At 37.2% G+C, this 19,024-nt stretch overlaps 1 protein-coding gene across 1 annotated transcript in view; it reads right to left on the reverse strand.

Moving 5' to 3' along the window:
- Window positions 1-19,024, reverse strand: part of DISC1 (DISC1 scaffold protein) — a 208,517-nt gene that overhangs the window by 21,245 nt on the left and 168,248 nt on the right. The window contains 1 exon segment of the mRNA XM_085315478.1: window positions 4,866-5,103. Within this exon segment, the coding sequence (XP_085171604.1) occupies window positions 4,866-5,103 (238 nt within the window).

Genomic DNA, 19,024 nt, shown 5'->3' on the forward strand with positions numbered 1-19,024 from the left:
CTAAGGGGCTTCTCAATGCACACCAGTAAGTGTGACTGCACAACAGCGATCTGACCATTGTACACAAGTCAGCTGCCTGTTGTCACAAGAACCCTTTGCTGCATGCATTAAGAATACAGAAAATATTCAAACACTGACTTTCAGTGATGCTTAATGCTGACATTTAAAACAAAGATTAAATTTAAAGTTGCCAAATGATTTTTAAAGCTCTACAAATACAACATTTAATTAAATCTCAAATGAAAGCACAGTTTATTTAGCTTCCTAAAGGCTTTGTCTTTTACACATTGCACATTTGCCTGCTGGATCACAAGCTATTTCAACGCACGGTAATAAGTTACAGCCTGCTGATAGAGGCTTTCTTGTTGCCTGCTACCTCTAAATTCTGAAAAAAGTTGTGTCATAGGCTGTGATGACTTCTTTTTAATGACAGAAATCACATTAAAAAATGTGTTATTGTTCTTTTTCATGATTGTCCTCTTCAAAATCACTTAGAACATTTAACGTCTTAAACAACACCTTCCCAAAGTGCTTTACAAAAGACTCCCAAACATCTTCCCAAGCTGGTAAAACTGAAGCGTGCAGAGGTTAGGAAAAGATAGCAGCACTTCCTTTAACCCCTTCTTTCTGTTTCAGTTATGGTGAAGGAAGGAGAAATAATCTACAAGAATTCTGATACGACAACTACCAAAAATGTTGACTTAAAAAAGGTTACACTAGTGATTTTTGGTTTTTACCTTGTAACTTTAATCACCTCAATTTTCTTGAAATCTAGTAGGTGTTTCTTTCCTTCATAGGGATTAAGAGGGAACACTGCACAGCATGCCAGATAGCAGAAGAAGGAGAAAAAAGGATAGGTCAGAAACTCAAGCTGCAGGTGCACACATGTTCATTGAGATACTTGGTGTTAGGGAGATCCCAGCACACACACATCTCTGTATTTATTAGTTATCATTGCTGCTTCTGGCGTTATAAAAAAGTTTTGCTTACACCTACATTATCAACAAGCGAAAAATAAAGCAAGATTCCATAAGAAGAAGTGGAACAAGCAGGCGTTAATATCTGAAGAGAAAAGAAATGTTACTGTGTATTTTAGAAATCACCCAGAYACATATCTAACTGTAATAATGAGCTTCTCTGACATCTCTGACATGTAGCCTGGGCAAAGTAATTTGGAGTCAATTTACAACCATAGAGCATTTCTGGGATAAAAACTAGAACCCATCTTGAATTTCTCAGAGACTGAGCAGAAAATCAAGTCCATTTAGCCAGCAAAAGACATTTAGAACTGCACTGATGGGGCACTTCAGTTTCAACAAGATTGTCATCACCTAGAAAATTGAAGCATATGTGAAAACTCCAGAATCTCTTACCTAGATTAAACTAAAAGCAGACTATGACGTGATTAAGGCTAGTAATACTGTCTATAACAGTGCTTCCACATTTTTTTAGATACTATCTTCTAATGAGTTATATGTAGCAAGAAGGGTAGAGCTTAATTTTTAAATAACTCCAGTTGTTTCAGGATGATTTTTGTTGGCCTCATTTTATTTCATTTTGACCAAAAAATTAGCAATGATGATTCAGCAAGCTGAGCTGCCAAAGTATGTGATTGTATTCCCACTTTAGCTTTTACAAAGGAAGTCCAATTTATGAGATTATTCTGGGATGTCAGTTTACAGCATAAACAAACTGCAAAACAAAAAGAAAAATCCGTACTGTCTTAGGAACTCTAGTTATGAAGACTATAAAGTAACTGTTGACAGTTAATAAACCTGTACTCACATATGACAGAAAAATATCTGAACTTTCAAGGGATTTATACCTGACATATTTCATGTCTGAGAGTACATTTTATGATCCAGTGAAGATATTTAATTAAAAACAAAAAGCATGGACTTTTTGCAAAGTAGGATCTGAGGATCTAAGGATTCTTTCCATTACTCTATTCTGCTTTCTTTTATTTTTCTGTTGTTTCTTAATATGTTTGTTTTCTAATGAAACCAGGATGGTAAAAGATAATTACATACATGGGAAACTGTATTTATAATATACATCAACAAAACCAATATCCTGTCCACAAAAATACTTTGCCAGATATAACAAGATAAATAACTGGAACACTTTATTTCACCATAAAGTAAATCAACTACCTGGCAACGAAAAGCAACTTGAAATGAAGGACATACGTGCACATATGCTATTATTACCTTCTGCTATATTGTTTGAAGCTAGTAATTCAATATTCTCTAGATACATAGAGTGCCACTCTTTTCTGCTTCAATGACTAACAGCTCTTTCTTGAAATTCCCTAATCTAGAACACAGATAACACAGCTGAAGGGTACAGTCACTCTAGAAATACAGTAAACATCAAGACATTCCTCTCATAGGGACACTATAACCTTGTTAAATAATATCAAACCAAGAATCTTGAAAACTATGAGTTCTTCCATTAGATATGCTTACTTCTTGATAAATGGCTATAAAATAGTTCACTACTAATGGACATCAGTAAGTTATTTCATGGAAGATGCACAGACAGCCAAGTTAGAAACTAAAGGCCACACTACTGCTTTTTGTTTCTCATAAACATAAAACCATTTATAAATAAAAAAATTACAATACCATATAACAGACCATTTAAATGCTGCAAAACTGGTTCATGCCTTTCAAATAAGTCCATTTACTTGGATCAAGGTATTTTCTTTCTTGCACTACCTTCTCTTCAAAACAAAACAACAACAGGAAATTATCATTATTTGCAAGTCCGAAAAATACGTCAGAAGTTTTTTAAAAATATTCTGCCCTTGTGATGAACAACAGGGAGATGCTAGGGAGCACTATGCTCTAGCTCTCCKCTAGCAGGCCACTCTGGCTGTCACTCCTACTGCGACCCTATCAGTTTTRCTACCTAAAGGTACACTTTTCTGGGTAAAATTTCTACATCCTGCAACAAGGGAAAAACTCCCAAACCCTGCAAGTACAAAAACAAGCTGACTAACCCTAAAGGCAGAATCAGAACACAGTCTATATATTTTCTTTTATGGTTGTAATGGGTTGCAGTTGTCACTGATGCATAACTTAGCCTCAGGAGTCAAAGCTGCAGGCGTCACAGAGCAATTCAGTTGGCAGAGGAAGATTAGTTGAGTACGTTCTGATAAAATACAGCTGTGTTATTCAGCCTTTTCTGAAATTTGGAAAATGAACAAACATTCTTATGTTAAAAAACTTCCGCTTCTTTTTTTCTTTWAAGTTTGTCAGTCCTAGGAGCGATGAGTGAATAGACGTGAGAATACCTCCTCAGGTCCTTCACTGTTTGGCATTTTCATGTTCAGATTTACACATCAGCTTCTAAATAGATTTTGGCATATTCTCAAAATCATGTTTATTCAGGATGCATAGGCCAGATTCTGGGCAAAGGCATTCGTACTACAAGGYCCAAAATTCTCCCTATAATTGACAGATAGAGCGACAGAGAAGAACTGATCAAAAAGGGAAGTTCAAAAAGACGAGCTTAATAGGGGTGTTGCAAGTGCTGCAAATATGCCTTTCTCTTCCACTAAACCCATGGGGAACCTGTCCTTTTGGTTTCAGGGCCTCTCTTCAGAGCCAAAAGCCACCTCACTTCAGTTACCTAAATGTCATTCTAGGATAAAAATGTTTATTTCCACAGAACTGATGCAGATTGGCAGTGGTGAAATGGGTCATCTACTGGACAAACCTCAGAGTGCTACAGAAACAGTCAYGTAACTCCAAACTCTGCAGAGCTTCTCAGCTGCACTTTTGATAGAGGAGCTCAGCTTTCCATAAGCAACAGAATTATCCATATTGCTTCAGGGGACTCAYCAAGAATATCAGGAAAAAAAACGAGGGATGAAAAAAAAAACTAAAGCCACAGCTGGCCCTTACCAATAAAAATGCCTCTGCAACAGTCAGTTTGTAAACTGTTTTTCCCCAAAAAAGCCTGCAAATACTACTGAAGTCCAACTTAAAAATAGGATTTTACTMATATGAAGGGATTTTACCATAAGGTAATGGCCTGCCTTCTGCTAAGTCTCAGTCAGTAAAAACACAAAATTAGGTATCAGTTTTCAATGTAGTGCACCGTTCTGTGGCTGTTAACACCATGTGCCACTAAGCACACTTTTAATTTTCGTCAACCAAATTCCAAGGTAATCAAACTGACAACTCCYGTTAGAGGACATTTTCATCACGATGGTGCTGTTGGGTGATACTGTTTTTCACCCTGTGTGAAAAAGCATTTTGTAAGAATACAATAGCTTGTTTATCTTGACAATGCAGGTAAAAGATTATTAGGTAGCTGTAATTATTTAAGCAAGGAAGGCATTCCAGGGCAGAACACCAAAACTTAGAAGAAATATGTCAAACCCTTTAAACCTCCTGAYGTTTTTCTCCTTTTAATATTGGATGCATGCTGGAAAGCTGCCAGCATCTGAGCAAGGAAGACTTTGACCATTTCACTAGGGAAACTTTCTGTCTCCTCCCTTCAGCTAATATAGATYCAGGCTAACAAGTCAGCAGAACTAACCCAGAGTGAAACTGTTGACAGTAATTTGCATTAAATACTTSAATAATCTTAGGAGACTRGTTTTTCCTTTAAATCCAGACGTACTTTGTGTACTTATTGCTGTGTATTTATTGTGGAATAATTTCCACATTTTAAAAAGACTAGTGAAAGGAAATAGCTAATAAGTTATTTTATTCATGCTCCATACATTGGAGGCCAAATGTTAAGTTCATTCTTAACCTGCTCTGTTGACCCTTCACCAAGGTTTAACTCCTCCTCTCAAAACGAAGAACAACAGTGTCACTTGAAATCCAGCTGTAGAGTATTTCAAATACCTCTTTTTGTCCACTGTGCTTGAGGCATGTGCCCCACTCTGTGCTCTTCRGAAAATTACTTTCTTTTCTTCTTTCAGAATCAGAAGGGCCATCAGCAGTCATCTCCATCTCATCCATTTGGTTCTCCTCTTCCTCAAAAACACAGCAACTGGTTTCTTTCAATTGAAACCCTTGGATCAACAGCTGACAGGCCTCCAAATCAGCTTCCCACACTCTCTGGAGCAGCTGGCTCCCACAGCTGAAATAAAAGCCAAAAGAAAATAAATCTGCAGTTCAAGGAGAATAGTTGCTATTTTAAGTAACTTTTGGAGTGATTCCTTGTGATTAGATAGGAAAATGAAAACAAGAAAAATACACAAGTAGCTCAWACATTTTCACAGAGATATCACAAGCAATTTCAAGCTAATGACTAATGGCTAGAAGACTAGTAAAATGATGGCACTATCATAAAGCAGATTTCATTACGAAAATCCTTTTCATAAGATGCTGTTTACAATTGTACCCCATACACTGGCTACATATGACATTCTGCTTTGACTGAAATCAAAAGTTTTGCAAGAAAAATCAGAGCTTTCTTCTTTCTATCACATACATAGGTCCRTCATCTTGAAGTAGTTTTTTCTAAATTTCTTGTAGAAGACAATGTATGAGCAATCCAACTATTTACTGTATTAAATCAGTTCTGGTTTTCAAAAAATAGATAATATGACTTCTAAATTCCTTGTTTGACTGAAATGTCCATGCTTCAACTCTCATGAATCAAATTAGATTAAACCAGCAGTATTCTTCCTTTCCTTTAGTCTTCCACTTTTTATATATATTCTGAGTATTCTCCTTATCTCTCTCTGAAGTGCTTTCTTCTTTCCACCTTGTTACCCCACGGAGGAAAATCCAAAAGCACTAGGAAATTCAAAATACACACTTCTTAGCACTTTTAACGCACTGATCATCTCTCAGAGATGTCCAAGTATGTTACAAGTACTAGTCCTGAAAACCGTCCAAGTAAATATTTTCAGCTGAAGTAAAAGAGAATTCTAGGCATAGACAGTTTTGCTGAATAAGACACTGAAAACTAACATCACACTGCTTTTAAGGGATGCAGTCACATCTCCATTTAAYGCATAATGTCTCTAAGGAACCAAAAAGTTAAGCTGTGTGCTAAGATACAACTGGTCAGTGGCAGAGCCTGGAGTAGCACTCAGAAGTGCTGATTCCTGTGGCAATACCAACTTCCAGACAGCTTTGCATACTAATATCTAGTAACTGCAATACTTTTTCTCTCTCTTCAAATTATATCATTTGCTACATAATAGTAGGCAATTATAAGTGACTAAAAGAAGGAAAATAGCTATTTGATTTTAACTTTTCTGACTAAATTAAATRCTAGATTATCTTTTATTCTGAGCACCGGATAAAAGAGCTGCATTGCTCACAATGAATTCATTAATCCAACAAAGGTACCTTCTTACTCTACAAACATGGGATGCCAAGCTATAAAATTCAGACAGAAGTATTTTGAGATTGAGAACAAAATTAAGCTCCAGAAGCTGAGCTACTTTACCATGCTTACAGTCAGTACCATTGCTTATTGAAGGTAAAGTGCAGCATGAGGTCCACAAATTGGACTCCCCCAAGGAGTTCACAGTATCGCTAATTAGAAAAGAAAAAAATCTTCACTCGATTAAAATTCTATGTTCCAGCTAGGCAGCACTTATCAAGCCACAAAAATTAAATAACCCCCACTGTTTCTGTACTTGTCAGTCACATCATCATAGTTATACAGCCAAAACACTTCCCTGCAGATATACATAAGCCCATTTACTTGTTTTTTGCAAGTTTGTTTGCAGCTATATGCATATATATAGGCGTATTAAAAATGCTCAGAAAACATGCTATAAACCTAAATGATAATTTCCAGTGGATAGCTTGTTTTGGCTGTTCAACTTAATGAAGAGCTCTATTGACAAAACTAGGACAGAGCAATACATGTAGTATTCACAGTGGAGAAGATAAACAGCATGTATAAAAGCATAGAGTAGTGCTGTCTGKGCTGCATTTATTCAGCCATGACTCAGCTCTGTGGTCAATATGCTTTCGACTCTGTCCAAGTTTTACACCTGTTTTAGTAAACAGCAGTTACTGAATGTGCCTCTAATAGCTTGCTTTTATTGTAAGGACATCTTTTTTTTTTTTTTTTAATTACGATACCAGTAAAAATCTAATATATCTTAAGCTAAGATACTAAGTATGCATCTTAACACATACTGCACTGCTTAACTTTTCAGTTGAAATCAGTAAATCTACATACATCTGGATATTCTAAGCCCAAGGACTTTTTAGCTTTTATTTTGAAGTTACTGAGTGCATAGAAACATTTTTGAAATACATTTTTTAAATTAAAGTAATTTRAAAGCTGAAGTAATTGATACAAAAACACATGCAACTGACACAAAACATATACAAATAATTATTAAAAATTTTCATTGTCCCCAATATGTAAAATCTTTTCATTTTTCATAAAATCAAGCTGAACTGAATTAAAGAGTTTGCTTTACACATGCTCAATCCACACTAAAAGTGCRGTCACTGTGAAGCCAAAAGTAGTATATGGATGCCTATTTCAACACAGTAACTTTTTCAGGTATGCACCTTTTCAAAATTGTGTGTCAAGATTGGGTCAGATTTTATATTATTCCTAAATTTAAATATTTTTTCGATTCGCCAGACTCTAGATGTTACATGCCTCTCTAGGCATGACAAAACTGTATACATGGTACACTCAACAAAGGTGCCGGGAGCAATCTGTTGCGACCTACAACATATCACAAATCATTAACTATTTGTTTAGACACAACAATAATAAAGCACACTGAGCACACCTTAATTACCTAATGATTTCAAACTTCTTAGCACCAGGGTGCTCAGGAATCTAAAGTGCTAGGTTTTGTACAAACACCAAACCAATCATGACAGTCCTTTTCTTAAAAGGACTTTTATTTAAGATTAAAAGAAGCAATGAAAGCTAGATACAGATAGGAACATAAAAAGAAACACTGATACATCAGTGGACTGAACACAGCCCATTAGTAACAGTACAACAGTTTAATTAGTTACATCAGTAATTAATCAGTCTAACCACTGTCATGTTCACAGAGGTATCACAATGAATGAGAATTTTAAGGATTTGCAAGAGGCCAACGAAATGGTCTRTTGCTGTCTAAGAGCTCCATTCCTCCACAAAGGAACCATACAAGAAAGGCAAAAAAATGCAAGTATAGAAATGTAATGAAAAATGATGAMTACTACAGTGGTGTTGCATCTGGAGATGGAAGTCAGTCTTTTGATATTATTGATATTAAAAAAAAAAAGGACTGAAAAGATGGGAAGAGGTTGTGCACAGCCTTGGCACTGAAAACTGGTAGCTACGTGTGAGTGACAGAACAGAGGAAATCAATGGAGAAATGCAAAAAGAAAGGTGAAATGGTCAACAGCATAAAATTAAGAAAAAGAGAGAAAAAGAGCATTCATTCTAATAGCAGCAGCACTTTGAACAAAGAAAGGCAAGATTGCCTTCGTCAAGTCAAGGCCAGGGAAATGGATGTTGAAGTAACTGACATGCAAGACTGTTAGAAACTGAGTAATTTTTTAGCCAGATGGATAGATAGGACAGGTCTTATCTCAAGGATGCTACACAGAAASAATCTACAAGGGCAGGGCCAAGTTGACTTAAACAATGGTTGGGACATCCAGAGCAGCAAAAAAATGAAGTAGCAGGGATAATTTTGGATTAGGTCAACTTGATGATGATTAAAGGGCTGTCAGAAAAAGAGAATTGCTTATAAACAAGAGGAACTGAATGTGAAATAGAGAAGTCTATCTTTGAGTCCTCTTCAGAAGGTGACAGTTGAAACTGTATTTGCAGATGCTTTTACCAAGTCTGAAGTAGGCAGTGGCAGCCAAGAATAGCTTTCCAGGGAACTATACAGGATACCAAAGGTTATASGAAACTAGAGGATATCTTCAATCTACATGCAATCTTGGGTCAAATTCATGTGGAAAGTTGTATCTAACAAGCAGTCTCTCTGTCCTTCTTGCAGTCTAAAGGACATTGCTCCTCAGGCTTTTCACAGGCTTCCCAGAGATATCAATGGGGGCTYTTTATGCAGCTCTCAGCAGAATATTATTCTAAAGCTATTTATACTGCTAACTGGAACTCTGAGAACACAACTTTCCTTTTGTAGGCTCTGCAGATATACAAAAGGCACATTCAGTTCCTGAACAGTACAGCCTAAATGAAAACATGTTCRTGTAAAAATAGCCAAAAGACTTTATATTAAACCTTACCAAACTCTCCCCTCAAAGTCTCCTCAAAAGCAAACCAGAAGCAATACAAGGAGATGTCACTACTTGTAAATCTCATCATCTCTCATTCTTAGGGATGTGCTTTGGTGAGTGAGCTGTTAAAAGTGGTTTATTAACACCCTGRGGTCAACACACTGTGTGTTTGTGGAAGATATTGCTTATTTTAAGGACAGCTAAAGGAAATCCCTTTAAGAAACCACATYTTGAAAGCTAAGAGAGAAAGCTGAAGTTAAAAGGCTACATAGTAAGATGCCTACAGGAAACTACATAAGCAAAAGCTAAGTTATGAGGGAAGTTTAATCATCACTGAAAAGAAATATCCTAGATAACTTCCTTCTAATAGGTGATCCACACTAAGGTACAGATTCAGGAAGACATGTACTTACCTTTTCTAGTACCTGGGACACCTGTTCAAACACTGCATTCACTGACACTAATGGCAGTTTTCTCTGACAAGAAAGCAACCAAAACACCATAAAAATGGTCAGGTAGAAACAACAGGGATTTTCATTACAACAATTCAAATGATCAGAAAGTTGCAARGTTTACAAAAAATGGGAATGAGAATAAAGACTTTGATTCTCTATATCTCATACTTTCTTGATCAAGTACAGGCTTTGCTGATCATAAGTACAAGCTAAGGAAAGTTTCTCTGCAATTTAGTTGTTCACTTCTATTTATAATTTGCACTGCAGGGAAAGGACTGGCTCTTCTTGCTCTAAGTCTATGTTGTATCTTTGTTTACTTCTTAAAGCAACAGCTATGCAGGCAGGGAGGCATCTGAAGGAAATAAAGTATAGAGCAATAATACTTAATTGAAGGGGAACTAGAGGAAGGAAGACAACCATATTACTACTGCTTATAGAAACCCACAGCTCTAATTTAATTTATCATATTAATTCAGAGTTATGCATTAATAGCTCTGCTTATATTTAAAAATTATTTACAGCTTCAAGAATGCATTTCTTTTCTTTCTTTTATATTATAAGATTTTCAGACTGATTTGCTCTTGATCCTTAATGTTTGTCCTGTTATTCTGGCCCTTTTTAAAGATGCCTATAACTAATCAAACCAACTAAAGATTTCAGGTTTCTATCTTATCTGTGGGTCACATGAGGATCCAAGGAAGAAGAGACACAACCATGTTTTCCCTCTCTGGCTGGTGTTCAGATGCAATACTGGTAAGGGAGAAGATGCAGCTAAGGCTCATTAGATCACAAGTGTCAGCTGGTGAACATAAAAAAGAGGCAGGAAAAAGAATGAAGAAAACTTGGACTCTGTCTAAATGGCAAGACTTTTTTTTCTCTGCTGCACTCAAGAGAGTTATCTTCTTAGAACATCTGAAATCAAAACTATGGGTTTTTTTTCTTCCTGAAATTTTCTCTAATCCTGTGCACCCCTTTTATGCACACTAGTCATAGCATCTCAATTTCACAATTCAATTCCTTGTATTATGTCTCTTCTCTCCATTTCCTCAGCAGCTGGAATGGAAACCTCATGAACTCACTTCATATTGTTTTGATCAGGTGTTTCTTTTCCAGTGCACTAAAGACTTATTTTTGCTACTTCCTTCTTTCAAAGCTCAGCAAAAGGCTTGTTTGCTGTTCAGCATGGTTATTGCACTTCTCCACAGAAAAACAGGACTCCCAGTAAGTAGGTTAGGAAATTCCATACTCCTGTCTCAGATAACAACCTACTCTAACACTTGCCTTAAAGACTACCTAAAACTTCACGGCAAGGTATGAAGTTGTGATGTTTCTCTGGCACGTGATTCTGCTTCTCTGACCTTGCCTTCACTCTTACAAAAGTACCAAGCAGACTACCAAGCATCATTCTTCACTAAAAACACTTACCCATCTGAGACACAGCTGACTCCCATTAACCACTATCTTTAATGAGGTACTGAAAAACATTCTGGGCCAGAACCACCAAAGCCCAGGAAAGCAATCCTCAGAAGCCCCATCTAACTTCCAGACTCCTACACTTTTGCCACCTAAAATTTTGCTCTAGGATGCCTTTTCTAATATCTAAGCCTTACGAACCACAGACAGGTTCTCTGCACAACAGCCCTATCCRAGAGGCAACTGGCACACCCAGACAGGACAGGATAGTGCAGCACACAGATAAGGCCACTACATGCAGCTGCAAGAAGAGGGGATAGCAGAGCCACTGCTATCCCCAGCATCCCAGGAGCAGAGACACACGTGCAAAGAGGAACAGATTTGAGGAAAGAGGTGAATAGAGCCYCCAAACAAGATCATTCCCAAACTGGTGGTTATGGCACTCTGCTCTCCTCTGCTCAGGGGCCTGGTAGAGTASAGTRCATGGAGATGTGCTAGGCAGAGCAYGGGGAGTCAAGTCTCCTGCATCCTTTTTAAGTGATCTAACCTCTACACCATTGCTAGGGAAAACTAACACTGCAATCTTTTAAATCATGTTGGGGTTAGGAGCTCTTTCTTCTTGGCTTTGTGAGTAAAAAGAGCAGCAACAGTTTGATCCCTTCCTTTCCCACCTCCCTCGATTTCAGAAGAGTCTAAGCGAAGTGTAAGTGCAGAACCTCAAATAGCAGCAAACACACAGGCCTTGCACATTAAGAGAAAACAGGAAGAATATCAACTTTTTACGATATGCTCATGCCATAAATGGTTCTTATTGGCCASTTTAGCACCCCATTGACAGTGCTATTAAATGTCTCAGAATGGGATTTTTTAACACTGTAGCTACCCAAGGTCCAGTATAAAAACTCTTACAGAATGGAGCTGAAGAGTAACCACTTCACTTCTGAAGGAAAAATGGCACACTGGAACACACCTACTCGAATGATGCACAGACTATTTCAGTCTGCTGCTGTCTGCTTCCTGGACCTGGCTTCTTTCAAATCTCTCCTTGCCCATCTCTGAACTTTCACTCCTTGGAGAGCATTGCTTTCTGCAGGTTTGGCTGGCAGAGACAATCTCCATAAGTCATTACATATCTTCCAGATGAAAACATACCTTTTTCTTCTCTGCCTCTGTTTTCTTCTTCCYTTTGCTTTTATCTAGCAATTAACACTGGCATTTTGTGGTAGCAGTGTATATATCTATGTATGTATGTGTATATATCTATATACACACACACATTACATATATATATACTTTGAGATAAAGACTCTTTGAAAGAATGTGCACAAAATAAATGTAGATTGTATTACAGAACTAATTTGCTGATAACATCTAAACTACACAACTTCCATTTAGATCTATCATGTTCTACTTGTAAACAATTTTTAATTGAAATCTTTTATCTTCTTGCAAAGCGCTTTACAATATCAATGTATATGAAGATGTACACWTATAAAGATAAAAAAGGCCTTTTAACTTGAATAAATGCTTTCCTTTTAATATATTAGTAGTGATATTTAATATATTAGTAGACATTATACCACATCTGCTATATATTTCACAGTGCTACAAAATTAAGGACAGAATTTTTAAATGTRCAAATTGCCAAGCAGGGTAAACAAAGGTAAGCTGTGAATACTAGGCAGTTTTCCACTTCGTATTTTTAGCTGAATGACTTCTACCAGCAGCTGAGATATGCACTATTGAAAATGCAAGCTTTAGTGTCCAAGGCAAGATGCATTAAGTGGGGAGGGCTGGAATGAACCACTGCACAAAGCCAACTGCAAGTTGGACCAGTATTTCTGATCTTCTTCCAGAATTCTACTTTTCTCTAGATTTTTACTTATGACCATTATATTTGCACTATATTTTACAGCAATAATGCATTATATTTTACAGCATGTGTGTTAAAAATTGATGAACAGACTTAAGTGGTACCCTCTCCCATAAATTCCACTCTCTAAAAAAGAAAAACAAATTAAATATGTCAAAATATTTCTCCCATGAAGAGTAGTTACCTTCCCACATTAGTATTTTAAATAAGTCTTTGGCATTTTGCATGTATGTGTGTGTGCATGTGTATCTATCTATCTATATATAAAATAACACCAATTATTCTACTAAATACATAATCAAGAAAATTTGCATAAATGCATTCTCTGATGATGGATAGACTAAGATTCCAAAGGAATTTTCTCCGACCTTTCAGAAGCTAACTTGAACTGACTTTATAAAACACTTATTATAAATTTCCTTCCCACAAAGACATTCAGAATTTTGCATAAAAAGAGGTTAACAAAAAAGAGTAATATTGATTTTAAAGCATTCGACCCTCACAGTGATCTCAGTAAACAGAGAAACATAAATGTCTGACAATATTTTCTGCCAAATGTAAAAAAAAGAAAAGAAAAAAAAAAGAATTAAGCCTATCAACTACAGTGCTTATCCACATTTTCTTCTACTCTAGAAAAATATCACCTATTGCATCCAAGATATTAAAGGGTTAGAATTTAAACTGAAATCTAAAAATAACCTGGGAATTATTATGAACTCTTTCCCTCACCAACAGAAGGCAAAACTGATATCAAAATCTTAGGGGAAGAATTAAGGCCTTATATCTTACAAGAAATGCATATATTTTATAACTGTTCTTTCTTCACTGACAGGCCTGTTCAAAATGGTGAGGAAAATCAATTCTTCAAGTGCTTAAAACAAATAACGGACATTTGATTAGAGTTAGTAAAAAACAAGATACCATACAATACCGAACAGTATTTTTGTTGCTTTCTCTTCAATCTGCCAACCATTTGTTTTATTTGGCACAAAACTTTAATCATGGCCTGTCATTTTGCTATCAATATTCTATGTCACTGCGTTATACTTAAATTATCTCCACTGGAAACATAAAACAACAGACTGCTGCAGCTGATGGTTTTCACTCTGATCCCTAATGCAAGGTGGATGCGGGAATGGAACCGACACRTCAAATGCAGGAAGTTAACTAATTTACAAGAGAATAGGGAAGGCACCTTGTAGTAAGAACTTACTACTCAATTTAGTTCCTACATTTACTGTACAGTTTACTATATTACCTAATCCACAATGTAAAAATTTACTGCCTTCTTTCAGGACTGTTTACGTCTCTCAAGCAAAGGAATAGAGTAATGGTCCTATCCTTGCTACTCCTAACTCCACTGGAACATCTATTGTAAATAATCTATTCTAASAGCAAAAAGCTTAACTGTGATAGATGAGCAGAAAGCTACCAGGGGATTCCTCTTATTAAACAGTCCACATAAAGCCACTTTCTCAACCATAGTTTATCATTCACCTCATTCATAATCTGATAAAATACCTTCAAATTTGGTACTAACACTGATAACTCAGTCTGCCTCCTGCTGCCTTTAGCTCCCGCAGTAACAACAAAGCCCCAGAATGTCATTAAGCTGCCGGGTTTTTCTGACTGGATGGGATATGCTAGAATGAGATCCTTTCTGCACTATTGAMTACCAGATCCAAAATCAGATTTACAGGAGATGCATAAATTAGGCCCCGATTTTGGAAAGCATGCATCTCAGGATCTATACATTCATCTCAGTTCTGTTCAAACGCTTGACCCTCACYAAGTCTAAATACTATCACAAGCTTGGTCCTCATAACGGACTTAACTTCTAGTGACTCCCACTGAAACTGAAGAAATTCAGCAGCTTTCAAAGTCACTGCCAGTTCTAGTCCAAGAAAACACATTTGTCTCCRCAGGTATGTTACAGGAAGACAACACAGCATTTGCGCGGAGGCCACATTCTCAGCKGTCAAAGCTCAGCACCGTTGCAAGAGCAGCTCTATTTACAGCAACAGAAGAGAGCATTCCTACCACAAACCAATTAGCGTAATGAGCCGGATCTCTTATTGTTGATTACAGTCTCTGAGCACAAGTGTTATGAAACATAAATATGAAACTCCTATGGTGATCATTATTATTATTATTATTTTTACTCGCCTCTGTTCTCCGGTAGACAAACCCACAGCTTATAATGCATTCTCTCTCCAGAAGGACAGCAGATTTAGAATACAAGTGGCAAGTGAATTTGGGAATGTGAGTCATGTTGTCTACTGCTGACTGAGCAGGAATTAAGCATATGTAATGAAAAAAAAAAGGAAAAACAGGACAAAGAATCCTTTTAGAAGAGACACTATCAGAAGGAATAGTACACTCTCACCATGTAGGAATGTACCTTAAAATCYAACATTTGTAACCAGGAAGACACACCTGGAAAAAATGAGAAAGTTGGCCAAATACTGATGTCAATAGCAGTACGGTGACGGAATTCCTCTGACACGTCCGAGAGCACCATTTGACCCACTGTACCCGCATGGTCAAAGCAGGTCAAGAGCCAAATCCTGTTTTGGCTGAAAGTGAGCAAGAGAGAAAGAGCAGGGTCTACTGATCCTCCCTGACCGGACCCTGTTAACTACAACAAACCCTGGCTACTTTGCACTTCTGATGACAGCATGCCTCTTAACTTGCTGAGGCCTGCACGGCTTCCAAGACCGGCAGAGCACCTTCCCAGCAGTAAGGATATTAAGTAATGAATGCTTCCAAATGCTGGTGGCAAAGACTGCCTCAGTTACATGCAAGATAGAACTATCCTACATCTTCGTATATAGGCTATGCAGGTGGTGATATTTTATTTTCTACTTACATASTTTTTATGACACTTGCATCTAAAGGGCTGATCGGGACTTTGTGCAAAGTACTGTCCAAACATAGAATCGGATGAGTTAGCAGTACTGCTGGATAGCAAGCAGATGATGTCAGACATCCATCCTCATCTTCCTTGATCTCTCTACACTCATTACTACTGTCGATGCCAATTCTCTTTGAGAGAGATGACAAAGCTTCCGAGAAATGCACAGACCGGTTTTAAGTCTTGCCTGGAGGCACACACCCCAAAACAGGGGCAATATCCACTTCTGTCTATTCATCTACATGCGGCCTCTAAGGGACACGGTAAGAGAGATTCAGCTTAACTTTGTGGATAGGAGGTTACAAAAAGCTTTGTGTATCTCTCCCCTCTCTTTTCCACAATTAAGATAGGGCAAGGTTAGCATGAGATCACCTCACAGAGATAAGACAGCTGAGCAGTACGAGRCAAGGCACAGGGGGTGCTGGTGATGGGCAAAGAGAAGCACTTTGAAGAGCTCACAGCCAGCAAGCACTCACAGTTATCTCACTAAAAATGCAAGACGGGAAGTTCCACAAAAGTCACTGAAAACAGCCTCATGCTAAAGCAGGCAATTATTTCCTACTATTCCTTATACCAACTAAACTCAGCCTCTAATTTCTAGAGTACCTACAAACTGACAATCTGCTCTCACCTAAAAGCATCTGCAAGTAATGCTAGCATGTCCTGTTGTTCAAGAGTCTCTCATATGCTAGCAGGTGACATCCTGGCATCAATTACACATATTTTTTCCATTATCTGCATAGGAAGAGGAAGCCATTGTCCTTTAGCTTGACAGAACACCTAAAGATAACTCCTCAGCAGCTATAGCACATAGCAAATACATCCTGTATTTCCTAAATGAGCTTCCCAGACATTGCAGAATAATCCATAAGGTCTTGAACCTTAACTTCATCTGAAACGTGAAGATAAAATCAGTGGCTGAACACACTTTTTGAAGCACAGTGGACTTCTCTTGCCCACAGCCAAAACATCTTTGCATATGAAATAGAAGGCTATTAAAAACAAATCACCAAGCTCATTGCTTCAACTTTCCCTTCATTAACACAAACATAAAACAGCATAGACTTCTACAAGAAAAAAATTTACAGACATCTAGATCAAAATGCCACACTGTCTCTTCTCAGGGAGGAGGAATCAAGTACAACTGAGATTAATCACATTCCTTAATATATTAATGAATGTTTTCCTTAATCAGCTGTAGAAAAATAGCTGCTGTGTTGTGGCGTACCAGACTTCAGTTGCCACAGCCATCCCACAACATGAGTACCCGGCCAATATGCTTGTTTAAATAAAATTTACCTTTTAAATCATAAAATACATTTCTGTTTGAAGCTGTGTAATTACTCAAATTATTCCTCTTCTTCAATCACACTCAAGCTCATTCCTACTATCCTTACCCTATCCAAGCAGCTGCATTTAGACATGGCAAATAAACAAAGTTTTGAAGTGAAGATYAAGTAAAAAGAAAAAAGGAAAATAAGGATCATTGTAAAACATCTGATTCCTGCCCTTCCCAGGAGAAATTTGAACAGCAGCCATTTAAGGGGCATGATACTTTAAGCATTTGCTTTAGTTAATAGGCTTGAAGGTGCTTCAGAGCACAACTCTTCTTCATTTAGTCTCAGTCAAAGCAGTACAGAAGAAATGTAACCAGGAAGACACACCTAGAAAAAATGAGAAAGCATTCTGCTTTCACAGAATGAAATTTTCATCTGCATTCATGAGTATCACTGGTTAGCAAAGAAAAAGACTCAGTGTGTTTGAATTTCAAGTGCTCCGTAAAATTCATATAATTCAATCAAATAGAGAGAGTTGAGGAAACAGGGAAGAGAACAAATGAGTGAAAAAATAACAGAAAATATTAAGTCTGCTTCAAAATAGGGAAACTTCAGTACATCAAAGCGTCAAAATAACGCAGAATTATTTGTTCTTGATGAGGTCAGAGTTTGCAGCAGAGAGGACTGTCATGACATTAATGAGTTTCAGCAGACTGTTGAACTGTAGCTTCACAAGCATGACTGACCAGCTCCAGAAGAACGCAGTGTAAGAAAGGCATACCGAATAAGAAAAGATCGTAACAAAATCGTAACTACTAACCATCCAGAAAGGCTGTGAACTTTCAGCATGTTTTCTTTTTCAGCAAGAGACAACCTTGCCCTCTGATGATTTTTGCTACGCTAAGTGTAAAATGAATGGAAGACAAAGAACCTGGTTAGGGGGGAATAGCCTTTTTTATGAATGAGCAGCAAAATCTTTTGTTACATAGTCTTTGGCAATGCTGCACTGTTAATTCATCTTAGGAGATAAGTTAGGTTCAGTAACTTAGAAAAAGCCAGAATGAAATCTGAGTTAATAGCATAGAGAGTTACTAAAGGCTGTGTGACTATCTACGTTGCTTTTTCTAACGTTTTGAAAGACGTTCACAACTGGCCCCAAACCTAACCTCCTTTTTTCTTCTAAAAAGGTCTTGTCTCAATGCTGAGATTAGATTTAAAAAGAATAGAGCTTTCCCCTACTTTTCCTCAAAAAACAATACTGTCACATGTACCACTCCATCTAGCATTAAAAAAAAAAAAAAATCAATATCTGTGACCCAACATTCCTAAACTGGAAGAACTGCCAAAAATAAAAAGCTAAATTTGCAGTTCTCGTATTCTTCTCCACTTTTTACTATTTTAGATAGAAGTTAAACATTCATAAAAACATGTTCAGGGTACAATAAATATTGGTGTAATAATAATGCTCCAACAGAGCTTAAAGGGGCAAAATAAAAGCCCTGGTGTGGCTCCTTCCCCCAGACAACCACTGGCCATGAAAGCTTCTCTCTTGCCCTGCACATTCAGAGACACAATTTTTGTTTCCACACTTTGCAGGTCTTAGCTATGCTTTCTACATCCAGAAACAGAAAGAACAGCAATGGTTCTCCCCTTTTCTCCAGGCTAATCCAGRCTAATCTGTTTTCACAAAGTAATGCCATCAAATTTCTGGTGAGGCTATCTGAATATAAATTTACTATGAATTTCTAAGATTCTATCCGCTGGCAGGATATTACAGATATATTGCCAGTGATTGTAAAGACAGTAAGGGTGTTTAATGAGAATCTGCACTGTGCTCATCCAGTCCGAGATACCTAGAAAATTAATCTGCTGGGTTTTAAGGGTGAGATTCA

This window comes from Rhea americana, unplaced genomic scaffold (assembly GCF_003343005.1).
Source record: "Rhea americana isolate MKP2758 unplaced genomic scaffold, rheAme1 scaffold_43, whole genome shotgun sequence".
Classification (NCBI taxonomy): Eukaryota; Metazoa; Chordata; class Aves; order Rheiformes; family Rheidae; genus Rhea; species Rhea americana.